Source organism: Pseudorca crassidens, chromosome 9, assembly GCF_039906515.1.
Source record: "Pseudorca crassidens isolate mPseCra1 chromosome 9, mPseCra1.hap1, whole genome shotgun sequence".
NCBI classification, from domain to species: Eukaryota; Metazoa; Chordata; class Mammalia; order Artiodactyla; family Delphinidae; genus Pseudorca; species Pseudorca crassidens.
Window position 1 is genome coordinate 85,585,148 of NC_090304.1, and position 13,781 is coordinate 85,598,928.

The 13,781-nt window shown below is 35.6% G+C and overlaps 1 protein-coding gene across 3 annotated transcripts in view; it reads left to right on the forward strand.

The window, feature by feature from the left end:
- The window catches only part of CUL5 (cullin 5), a 105,077-nt gene that overhangs the window by 50,141 nt on the left and 41,155 nt on the right, over positions 1–13,781 (forward strand). For 2 of the 3 annotated variants that reach the window (XM_067750951.1, XM_067750950.1), the window contains exons 8-9: positions 10,731–10,860; positions 12,051–12,088. The exons of the other annotated variant lie outside the window; for it this stretch is intronic. In XM_067750951.1, the coding sequence (XP_067607052.1) occupies positions 10,731–10,860; positions 12,051–12,088 (168 nt within the window). The remainder of the gene's footprint in view (positions 1–10,730; positions 10,861–12,050; positions 12,089–13,781) is intronic. 3 annotated transcript variants of the gene reach the window in all.

Sequence of the window (13,781 nt, forward strand, 5' to 3'; positions counted from 1 at the left end):
CTTGAAAAAATGGAGAGATATCTCTTATTCTTAAATTCTGTGACTTGAAATGGTACAGATATCAGTTCTTCTCTAAATTAATTTATATATTTCCTGTAATTCCAATAAAAATACCAACAACTATTTATTGAAATTAGACAAGTTGAAAAAAAGTTCATGTGGAAAAATAAACATGTAAGAATGGCCAGGAAAACACTGGAAAATAAAAACTTAGAAGAGAACTAGCCCTACCAGACATAAAACATACTATATAAATTCTCTGTAATTAAGTGGTGTGGTATAACAATAGAAGAAACAAAAAGAAGATGAAATGAACAGAGAAGAACTACAAAAACAACTGGAAAACAGGTAATAAAAGGGCCTAAGTAAACACATACCAATAATTACTCTATATGTCAGTGGACTAAATGCACTGATCAAAAGACATAGGGAGGGATGGGATTTCCCTGGTGGCGTAGTGGTTAATAATCAGCCTGCTGGTGCAAGGGACATGGGTTTGAGCTCTGGTCCAGTAGGATCCCACATGCTATGGAGCAACTAAGCCCATGTGCCACAACTACTGAGCCTGTGAGCCACAACAATTGAGCCCACCTGCCACAACTACTGAAACCTGTATGCCTAGAGCCCATGCTCTGCAACAAGAGAAGCCACTGCAATGAGAAGCCTGCACACTGCAACAAAGAGTAGCCCCTGCTCACTGCAACTAGAGAAAGCCCGTGTGCAGCAACTAAGACCCAACACAGCCATAAATAAATTAAAAAAAAAATAGGCTAATTGTATTACAAAACAAGACCCTTCAGTATGCTGGCTACAAGAGACTCCCTTTAGGATGAAGGGCACACAAACTGAAAGTAGGTATGGGATAAGTTATTTCATGCAAACAGAAACGATAAGAAAGCAGGGGTAGCAATACTCATTTCAGAAAAAATTAAAACAAAGATCGTGATGAATCACAAAGAAGGGCAGTATATAATGATAAAGGAATTGATACAAGAAGAGGATATTATACTTGTTAACATATGTGCACCCAATCCAGGAACATCTAAGTATAAAGTAAATACTAACAGATATAAAGGGATAAATTGACAGTTAATACAGTAATAGTAGGACCCCACTGACATCAGTGGACACGTCATCCAGACAAACAATACGGCAGCAAAGATCCTGAATGACAGAATAGATGAGTTGGATTTAATTGTTGTCAACAGGACATTCCATCAAAAAAAAAAGGGCAGAATAAACATTCTTTTCAAGTGCACATGGAACACTTTCTAGGATAGGTCACATACTAGGTCACAAAACAAGACTTAACAAATTTAAGAGGATAGAAATTATATCAAGAGTTTTTTCTAATCACAACAGTGTGAAACTAGAAATCAACCATAGAAAGAAAAGTGGGAAAATAACAAACATGTGGAGACTAAACAACCTGCTGCTAAAAATCCAGTGAGTCAATGATGAAACTCAAAGAGGAAATCAGAAAATACATCTGGACAAATGAAAATGGAAACACTGCTTTCCAAAATCTATCTGATGCAGCAAAGCAGTTCTAAGAGGGACATTCATAGCAACTTCAGGCCTTCCTCAAGAAACAAGAAAAATCTCAAAGAACGTAACCTAATACCTAAAAGAAATAGAAAAAGAAGAGCAAACAAAGCCTAAAGTCAGGAGAAGGAAAGAAATAATAAAGATCATAGAGAAAAAAATAAAGATTAAAAAAACCAAAAGAAAAGATTATTAAAACCAAGAGCTGTTTTTTTGAAAAGATAAACAAAATTGATAAATCTTCATCCAGGCTCACAAAGAAGAAACCGATAGGATCCGAATAAACAAAATAAGAAGTGAAAGAGGAGAAAGAACAACTGATACCACAGAGATAAAAAAATAAATCAATTGAAGAGGAGGGAACACTCTCAGATTGATTCTATGAGGCCTAATACCAATAGCAAACAAAGACACTACAAGAATAGAAAATTAGAGGCCAATATCTTTCATGAATACAAATGCAAAAATCCTCAACAAAATATTAGCAAATGGAATACAACAATGTGTAAAAAGGATCATACACCATGATCAAATTGGATTCATTTCCGTGTCACAAGGATGGTTCGGCATATGCAAATCAGTGTGATACACCACATTAAAGAAAGGAAAGATAAAAATCACAGTATCATCTCAGTAGATGCAGAAAAAACATTTGAAAAAATTCAACATCTGTTCATAGTAAAAACTCTTATCAAAGTGGGTGTAGAGGGAACATAACAAAGGCCATTTACAGCTAACCCTCAGTCAGCATAGTACTCCATGGTGAAAAGCTGCAAGGTTACCCACTAAATTCAGGAACAAGATAAGGATGCCCATTCTAGCTGCTTCTATTTAACCTAGTTGGAAGTCCTAGCCACAGCAGTAAGACAAGAAAAAGAAAAGGTATCCAAATTTAAAGGGAAGAGGTAAAGTTGTCACTGTTTGCAGATGACATGATACTCTGTATAGAGAACCATAATGTCTCCGCCCCAGAACTGTTAGAACTAAGAAATGAATTCAGCAAGGTTGCAGAATACAAGATTAATGTATTTCTATTTCTATTGAATTTCTATACACTAATAATGAAATATCAGAGAATTTAAAAACCAATCTCATTTAAAATTACATCAAAAAATGTAAATACCTAGGAATAAACTTAACCAAGGAGATTAAAGGCATATACTCTGAGAACTATAAACCATTGATGAAGGAAATTGAAGATGATTCGAAGAAGTGGAATGATATCCCATGCTTGCTTGGATTGGAAGAATTAATATTTTGAAAATGGCCATACTACCCAAAGCAATCTACAGATTTACTGCAATCCTTATTCAAAATACCTGTGACATTTTTCACAGAACTAGTACAAATAATCCTAAAATTTACATGGGACCACAAAAGACCCCGAATTGCCAAAGCAATCCGACACTGTCTTCAACAAGTGGTGTCTGGGGAAACTATATAGCTATGTGTAAAACAATGAGATTAGAACATTCCCTCACACGTATACAAAAATAAGTTCAAAGTAATTTAAAAACATAAATGTAAGACCTGAAACCATAAAACTCCTAGAAGAGAATATATTCAGGACACTTTGTCATAAATCGTAACAATATTTTCTTGGATGAGTCTCCCAAGGCAGAAGAAATGAAAGCAAAAATAAACAAATGGGGCCTAATTAAACTTAAAAGCTTTTGCACAGCAAAGGAAACTATCAAGAAAACGAAAACAATCTGGGAGAAAATATTTACAAATGATGCAGCCGACAGGGATTAACAAGGATTTGTTAATATTCCAAAATGTAGGAACAGTTCATAAAACTCAATATCAGAAAAAGAAACAACCCAATCAAAAAATGGGCAGAAGACCTGAATAGATATTTCTCCAAAGAAGGCATAGAGATGGCTAAAAGGCATATGAAAAGATGTTCAACATTGCTAATTATTAGAGAAATGCAAATCAAAATTACACTGATGTACCACCTCACACCTGTCAGAATGGCTATCATCAAAAAGTTCACAAATAACAACTGTTGGAAAGGATGTGGAGAAAAGGGTACTCACGTACACTGTTGTTGGGAATGCAAGTTAGTGCAGCCACTATGGAGAACAGTATGGAGGTTCCTTAAAAAACTGAAAATAGAGTTACTATACTATCCAGCAATCCCACTCCTGGTTATGTATCCGGAAAAGATGAAAACTCTTAATTCGAAAGGTTACATGCACCCCAATGTTCATAGCAGTGCTATTTGTAATAGCCAAGACATGGAAGCCACCCAGGTACCCGTCAACAGATGATTGGATTAAGATGTGGGGTGTATGTGTACACACACACACAAACACACACACAATGGAATATTAGCCATAAAAAAGAATGAAATATTGCCATTTGCAGCAACATGGATGGACCTAGAGATCATTATGCTTAATGAAATAAATCAGACAGAGAAAGACATGCACAGTATGGCATCACATGTGGAATCTAAATGATACAAATATGCAAAACAGAAACAGAGTCACAGATATAGAAAGCAAACTTGTGGTTACCAAAGGGGCAAGGGAAGAGGGGAGAGATAAATTAGGGGTATGGGATTAACAGATACAAACTACTGTATATAAAATAGATAAGCGGGCTTCCCTGGTGGCGCAGTGGTTGAGAGTCCGCCTGCCGATGCAGGGGATGTGGGTTCGTGCCCCGGTCCGGGAAGATCCCACATGCCGTGGAGTGGCTGGACCTGTGAGCCATGGCCGCTGAGCCTGTGCTCCGCAATGGGAGAGGCCACAACTGTGAGAGGCCCGTGTACCGCAAAAAAAAAAAAAAAAAGCAGCAAGGATATACTGTATAGTGCAGGAAATTTTATCTATTACCTTATAATAACTATAATGGAGTATAGTCTGCAAAAATACTGAATCACTATGCTGTATACCTAACTAACTGTACACCTATCTGAAAGTAGTACAATATTTTAAATCAACTATGAATTGGTTTCAATAAAAATACATAAATTAAAAAAAATAGTGTGATATTGACCCATGAATAGATAGTAGACTAGTGGAATGGTATAGAAAGTGCAGAATTATGACAAAGGTTGCATGTCAAATCAGTGGCGGTAAAGATGGACTTTTTAAAAAATGGTGATGGGATGACTCAGCAGATACTTGGAAAAAGATCTTTAGATCTGTATTTTACACCATTCAGAAAAATAAACCCCAAATATATCAGGGATCTACATGTTAAAAATGGAATCATACAAGTACTAGAAGAATTCCTCTTTAACTTTGGCGTAGAGAGAGGGTTTTTTTAATGACTCAGAGTTCAGAGTCAGTAAAAGAAAAGACTGACAAATGTGACTATACAGTAAAAAATTTGCAATCTTAAAAGTTCTCATAAGAAAATAAAATTTTTAACTACGTAGTTATGTATGTATGTTAACTGGACTTAATTGTGGTGACTTAATTCACAGTGTATACAATTATCTATTATGTTGCACACCTTAAACTAATGTTATATGGCAATTATACCTCAATAAAAATAAATTAAAATAATTTTAAAAATTAAAAAGTATGTAATTGCAAAAAGCACAATCAGCAAAGTTAAAAATCAGCTCACAACCTGGGAAAAAGTATTTGAAATATATGTCACAGACAAAAGCCCAATATCCCTACTATATAAAGTTCTACTATATAAAGAACTTTTAAAAATTGGGGAACAAAAAATGATAAATATCTGGTAGAAAAACGTTGGGAAAAAGATGCAGATATATACTTAATACTGGCCATCATACATGAAAAATGTTCAGAGTTTTAGAGAAGAATTCTCTAAAAATGTGGAGGGAAATTGACGATCACTATTAGGTACGATCACACTAATTGTTGTTGCAGACAAGCTCCACTAATGGATACTAAAATCAGTGGCCAAAGGTTTGAGGTAGAATTGACAGTTTCAGAGTATCTTCCTCAAGATATTTGGTAGGGGAAAAATAGTTACTACGATGGAGAAACCCAAAAAACACTTATGTTAATCAAGTGATCAAGGTTAACATAACCAGTAATAGGACATATTGCTATTATGTACCCCTTCATATGATACACTAAGAAGAGTACAAAATCATTTCTGTTGTATTCTTGTCAAAAATTAGTACTCTTATTCTAATGAGAAAATTTTAGAGAATCCCTATTTTTGGGGCAGTGTACAAAATAACTGGCTACTATTCTTTAAAAGTGTCAAGATCCTACGTAAGGAGGCAAAAGACCTGTATGCAGAAAACTGTAGGATACTGATGAAAGAAACCAAAATGACACAAACAGATGGCGAGATACACCAAGTTCTTGGATTGGAAGAATTAATATTGTGAAAATGACTATACTGCCCAAAGCAATCTACAGATTCAGTGCAATCCCTATCAAATTACCAATGGCATTTTTCACAGAACTAGAACAAAAAATTTTACAATTTGTGTGGAAACACAAAAGACCCTGAATAGCCAAAGCAGTCTTGAGAAAGAAAAACGGAGCTGGAGGAATCAGGCTCCCTGACCTCAGACTATACTACAAAGCTACAGTGATCAAGACAGTATGTTACTGGCCCAAAAACAGAAATATAGATCCATGGAGCAGGATATAAAGCCCAGATATAAACCCACGCACCTATGGTCACCTAATCTATGACAAAGGAGGCAAAAATATATAATACAATGGAGAAAAGACAGCCTCTTCAATAAGTGGTGCTGGGAAAACTGGACATGTAAAGGAATGAAATTAGAACATTCCCTAACACCACACACAAAAATAAACTCAAAATTGATTAAAGACCTAAATGTAAAGCCAGACACTATAAAACTCTTAAAGGAAAACATAGGCAGAACACTCTGACATAAATTGAAGTGAGATCTTTTTTGACCCACCTCCTAGAGTAATGGAAATAAAAACAAAAAATAAACAAATGGAACCTAATTAAAAGCTTTTGCACAACAAAGGAAACCATAAACAAGACAAAGAGACAACCCTCAGAATGGGAGAAAATATTTGCAAACAAAGCAGCTTACACAGGATTAATCTCCAAAATATACAGGCAGCTCATGAAGCTCAATATCAAAAAAACGACCTAATCAAAAAATGGGTGGAAGACCTAAATAGAAATTTCTCCAAAAAACATACAGATGGCATGTGGAAAGATGCTCAACATCATGAATTAGTAGAGAAATGCAAATCAAAGCTACAATGAGGTATCACCTCATACGGGTCAGAATGGCCATCATCAAAAAATCTACAAACAAATGCTGGAGAGCATGTGGAGAAAAGGGACCCCTCATGCACTGTTGGTAGGAATGTAAATTGATACAGCCATGTAAATGGAAAACAGTATGGAGTTTCCTTAAAAAACTAAAAATAAAACTAGCATATGACCCAGCAATCCCGCTACTGGGCATATACCCAGGGAAAACCATAATTCAAAAAGACACATGCACCCCTATGTTCTCAGCAGCACTATTTACAATAGCCAGGACATGGAAGCAAACCTAAATGTCCATCAACAGAGGAACGGGTAAAGAAGATATGGTACGTGTATACAATGGAATATTACTCAGCCGTAAAAAGGAATGAAATTGGGTCATTTGTAGAGATGTGAATGGACCTAGAGACTGTCATACAGAGTGAAGTCAGAAAAACAAATATCGTATATTAACGTACGTATGTGGAATCTAGAAAAATGGTGTAGATGAAATCTGTTTGCAAAGCAGAAATAGAGACACAGAGGTAGAGAACTAATGTATGGATACCAAGAGGGAAAGAGGAGGATGGGAGGAACTGGGAGATTGGGTTTGACATATACCCTATTGATACTGTGTATAAAATAAATAACTAATGAGAACATATTGTATAGCACAGGGAACTCTACTTAATGCACTGTGGTGACCTAAATGGGAAGGAAATCCAAAAAAAGAGGGAATATATGTATATGTATAGCTGGTTCATTTTGCTGTATAGTAGAAACTAACAGAACATTGTAAAGCAACTATATGCCAATAAAAATTAAATGTGTCCAGATCATAGCACACACACACGGACCAAGAAATTGTCACAGATTGGAGGAGACTAGGAAAACTAACAACAAAATGTAATCTGGGTTTGTAGATAGCATCCTGGAATAGGAAAGACTGGTGAATTTCTAATAAGGTCTGTAGTTAAATAATATTGTACTAATATTATTTTCCTGGTTTTGATAGTTGTGCTGTAGTTATTAAAAAGTTACCATTATGGGAAATAGGGTGATGGATGTATAGGTACTCTCTGCTATTTTTACAACTTTTATGTAAGGCTAAAATCAAAATAAAATGTAAAAAAATAAAGAATATTGTGAAGAATGCCTTTATTATTTGGGAAGCATCAGTGGAGATGATCATGTGGCATTTTCCTCCGTTGAACTAATTCAGGAAATCACATTAACAGAGTTCCTAACATAATAGCATTCTTTCATTTTAGGATAGAACAGAAAGTCCCCCTGTCTTTTTTTTTTGGCCACACTGTGCAGCATGTGGGATCCTAGTTCCCTAACCAGGGATTGAACCCGTGCCCCCTGCAATGGAAGTGTGGAGTCTTAACAACTGGACCTCCAGGGAAGTCCCAAAGTCCCATTTTTAATGGATAAAAATTTATACCCCAAAGGGATTTTGACATATACTATATATAGCCAATAAAAGTTACTTTCAAGATATTTCTGTTTTTTATATATAAAATGTTTAAATGTTTGGTTTAGCATGTAATAACAATATTTTTAGGATCCTTTTATAGATTTATCCTAATTCAACTTTCATTTGGATTTGCTTGTTGTCAATACAGCAGATTCTAATAGAGATGAATTGAAGAAAAGTGAGTTATGCTGTTTGGATAGGGTAATATATTGATATTTTGAACTGAAATCTCTAGGCCAGAGATTTTCAATGAAGATAGTATCTACCTCCAGAGAGTGTTATTGAAATTTGTGGAGGCTTTTTTTTTTTGGTTGTCACAATGATTGATTTTTAGTGAATGGAGTCCAGGAATGCTACATGTCTCACAGTGCTCAGACTGTCCCACATAAATAAGAATTAGCCCATATCCCAAAAATAATATTCAGTGCTCCCATAGCCACTCATGTAAATGAAAATCTTGTTTACACTTAGATATCTGAGTCTAGAATTTAATTTCATTTTACTTTTAAACCAGAACATTTTTGCATGATATTAGTAATACACTTCATTTTCTAGGTATGTTGTTGTGTAAATTGAGCAATGAAAATATATTTTTTGTTTGGAATCTTAAATTTTTTTCACTGTTGGAAATTTATATCATCTATAGTGATACTGCTCATGGTATCTGTGTCACCAATGAACCTGTGTTAAATTGAGGTCAGGACCATGAATGCTGCCAGTTTGTCCCTCCAGTTTGTGACCTGAGAGGAGTCTTGTTCCACCGGTTTTAATTAGCCTAGCTCTAATTGGCCTAGCTTGGGTTGAGTGCCCAAACTTGGATCAAATGCTTTGTGTGTGTGTCTTTGTACACATGTGCAAGCATGCTTGAGTTGTCAATGTGTTTGTAGTAGGTATGATATAGTAATACTTGACTCATCCAGAAGATAACCCTTTTAGCAACTTTAGCTACTTGCAGTTCAGTGGAGAACTTAAACAGTAAGTTAGGCCAAGAGTTCTGAGCAGCTGCATTGCATTAGGTGTCTGACAGGCCCAGTCTTCAACTTTTGCTTATAGGAGAACAACTTAGCCCCACCCAGATCCAGCTTAGCCCCAACACAATTCTAATGAGCTTGATTATCACTGGATGGGCCTCTAGCAAATGAGCACCGTATATTAGTAAAACCAGGTAAGAGGCTTCAGAGCTGTGCTGCTTGAAGAGGCATTATTGACAGAAAAGTGACACGTAACAGTAAGAAAAGAATGAGAAAAAATATTTTTAAAAATTACTTAAAATTTTTTTTCTGTGGCTATTAGTATTTTAGGTGATAGTCCTGTATAGCTTGGTTTTACCTGAAGGCAGTCATTTATTGTGCACCTAAACTATGTCAGGCCTTGTGCTAGTGGGGATAAGAACGTAGAACGGGTTCCTATCTTCAAAGTAACACTAGAATAAAATGGATTGTTTATACAGTGGAATAATGGAATAGAGAGTGAAATGGTGATGGCAGGTCTTCATTTCTTCTCATTGACCAGAGCTCTGATAGGGAAGCAGTGTATTACACTGGTTAGGGACATACATGTTGGAAGAAGATGAGGATTTGAATTCCATTGTCATTTTACCAGCTGTGTGCCCTTTGTCAATTTCTTCAACCTTTGTAATCCTTGTTTTCCTAACTGTAAAGTGGGGTAATACCCACTTGTGTTTAATGAACTACTATATCAAAACATTAAGTGCTGTGCCTGGCATGGTAGTTTTTACTGTTAGGGCTGTGGTTTACAGACATTGCTTACTGATTCTCAGAGAGATAGACACTATTTTGCTACCTGTGCAAAATATTGATAAAAAATGGAATTAGCAACAAGGTCACAAGTCATAAGTTGTTAACATTAAAGTAAGTAAAGTACTTGTTAACCTTCAGTATTTAAGTATATTAAGGGTGGTATTTAAAAAGTCAGGGTGAGTCTAACTGACTGCATTGGTCTATGTAGAGAGTTACTTGTATAACTAGTTGAGAAGTGAAGCAAGAAACACTGGTTATAAAGGTTTAAAAAAACCTTTTTAAAAAAAAAGAAGTTAATTTTGAGAATAGCCTACCACACATGGAATAAATGAATTCTTGAATACATAACCATATCCATGTATGGTTAGAGACCTGATAATGATAAAGTAGAATCTTAAGGTGGAGTAATCTAGGATGATTTTTAATTCAACTCCTCTATTTTATAGCTAAGGCAAAAGCAAATTATAACTTATAGGGAATTACATAACTAACAAAAATCAGAACTGTTCCTATTGTTTTTATTAAACTTCAGTGAAGTAGCATTGTGCAAATTGAATATCACTAAAAAAAGACTCTAGTACATCAGTTAGCCTACCTATCCCACCTTTCTCATCTTCACAGAGCTATGCATTCATTCATTCAACAAATACTGAGTGCCTGCTGTGTTTTATGGCAGGCATCATCTTTGAAGAGTTTTGCTATAAAGGAAGGTAAAACATCAAGCACATTGATAGTTAAAGTGTTTCACCTTGCAGACCTCTGGGGAGATTGCTATGGATTTAGAAGTTGTGCTCATCTCAGGCAAAATACAGGAGTTGATGACATATGGCAAAAAGTTTTTTTCTTCACGGAAGCTAGCAAAAGGAGACAGAAAGGGAATACAAGGTGAGAGAGATGGTTTATCACTATCCTTTCCATTCAAGACGTATTTTTCAAATAACAAGTATATACTCAGGGTTGACTCTGTATGTAGAACTTTGGTAAATGATGGGGAGAAAAATACAAAAGAGGAATAACATGGTCCCTGCCCTCAAGAAACTGACCCTCTTGTTAAGACAAGACTCTTTGGAGATAAGGAGAGAACTCTATCAAGCAACCTCCCTTTCTTCTTTTTGCCTACATAAAATAGTTTTCTAAAGGATTTTCAATACACAGGGATCTATACCATGATTCTTCTCTTTATTTTTATTTATTTATTTATTTATTTTTTGCGGTACGCGGGCCTCTCACTGTTGTGGCCTCTCCGTCGCGGAGCACAGGCTCCGGACGCACAGGCTCAGCGGCCATGGCTCACAGGCCCAGCCGCTCCGCGCCATATGGGATCTTCCCAGACCGGGGCACGAACCCGTGTCCCCTGCATCGGCAGGCAGACTCTCAACCACTGTGCCACCAGGGAAGCCCTTCTCTTTATTTTTTAAAAAAATATTTGTTATGAAACTTTTCAAATATTTTCAGAAGTAGAGAAAATAGTATAATGAACCCCACCCTCCAAACCTAGCCAGCAACAATGATCATCATTTTGTCATACTTGCTTGGTTGATCCTTTTTTTCTTTTCTTTCCTTTTTCCCCTTTCCTCCTTTCCTATCCTTTCTTTTCCTTCCCTTCCCTTTCCTTCTTTTCTTTATTTTTTTTAAATTAAAAAAAAATTTTTTTTTGGCCAGGCTGTGCAACTTGCAGGATCTTAGTTCCCTGATTAGGGATTGAACCTGGGCCCTGGCAGTGAAAATGTCAAGTCCTAACCACTGGACTTCCAGGGAATTCCATCTTTTCTTTCTTTTCTCTCTTTCTTCCTTTCCTCTAGCATTTAAAGAAGTTATGATGTACATTTTTACTCTAAACACTTCTATATTATAACATTACTTTTATTGCCTGTATATATTTCATCATATATATGTACTATAATATACCTAACTACTTCTCTAATGATGGGAATTTTCATTATTATTTGTTATTATTATGGTTTTTTTAAATAAATAGTACTTCCTGGAATGTATTTACATGTTTATATCTTATATCCTGATATATTTTTAAAATCTTTATGTATACATCTTTCTTACATGTGGCATTCTATTAGAATGGAATTTCCTGGAAATGAGATTGCTGAAGCAAAGGGTATGCACCTTTTACAGATTGCTATATAAGACCAAACTGATTTTCAGAAATGTTGTTGTAATTCTGATTCCCATTAACAATATACGTGTTTATCTTTGCTGATCTGGGTTTTTTCAGTCTATTAATTTTGCCAATTTCCCAGTGTCATAGATTTTAAAATATTTTTTAACGTGCATTTAAAAATTACTAGGGGATTTCCCTGGCAGTCCAGTGGTTAAGACTCTGCGCTTCCAATGCACGGGGCGCGGGTTCGATCGCTGGTTGGGGAACTAAGATCCCACATGCTGCATGGTGCAGCCCCCCCCCCCAAAAAAATGCTAATGAGGCTGGGTATCTTTATTTTTCTTAGGATTGACATTAATTGTTTAATTCAAGGGAATATCCATCTGCTAGTTCCTATCATTAAGAACATTGGATTTTCCACTACTTTATTCTTATTATGGACCATTTGTATTTCTTCTTTTGTGAGTTGAGGCTACTCTTTCATTATTTTACTTCTTTATTCAAAAAACCATAGTATCTTGATTTCCTATCTCTGATTTTCAAGGCCCTTCATAATTTGGCCATAACTTATTTTTCTAACTTAATACTGTCCAGTAGGAGTCATTCTACCCAATAAGGAATATTTTCTTATTCATATACCTCATTCTATTCGTTTTTTTCTTGGATTCATTCTTTTTAAGTAATGTTTTACATTTCTTTTCTGCCTATTCAAATCCTTCAGAATTCTTAAAGCCCATCTTGCGAGTCTCCCCAAATACTCTAGCCTTCATCCATTTCCTGTTATTTGAATTCCCACTGTACCAATTGTTTCTACAACTTGATTTAGTAGCAAATTATAGGCTACTTTGTTGTGTTATTTATCAAGCACCAAATGTGTTGAGTCCATGAATATATAGCTGGATGGAACACAGTCTCTGTCCTTGTGAAGTTTATTTATAGTGTAGTAATAATGTGTGTATTTCCATCTCTTTGCTTTATTGGTGAAATTGAACTTTTCATATACCTCTGTTATGTATGAAGTATGCACACATTTTAGATGCACTATAGTTACATATCCCAAACTGGATTGTAAGAGCATTGAGTGTATAAACCATGTTTTATCTTCTCTATTCCTTACAACACTTAACTCATTTCTGAGCACATAGCCATTACTAAGTATATACTTGCTCTCTTAATGTAGTATCAAAAGTTGTAGGCTTGGAGTCACATACCTGGCCTCATATTACAGCTCAAGACCTTATGAACTAATTGTGTAACATTTGTAAGTTACTTAGCCTCTGTAAGCTTGTTTCCTCATATGTTAAATATCTGCTTCATAAGGTTTTCATGAGTTAAATGACATATGGGTTAATCAGATAATGTATGTAAAGCATTTACAGAGTAGGTGCTCATTAAAAGATATTTGTTATTATAATAACTTGTTTAACCTTTCAAGCTAGAAAGTGTTTCAGTAACCTTTATATCCCTAACTCCTTTCATCTAAGCAGTTACCAAATTCTGCTCAGTTTACTTCAACTATCTTGTCAATTTAGCCTCTCGTTTATGTTATGTTATGTTATGTTATGTAATGTTATGTTATGTTATGTTATTTTTTTGGTCGCACCACGTGGCTTGCAGGATCTTGGTTCTCTGACCAGGGATTGAACCGAGACCCATGGCAGTGAGAGCCCGAGTCCTAACCACTGGACAC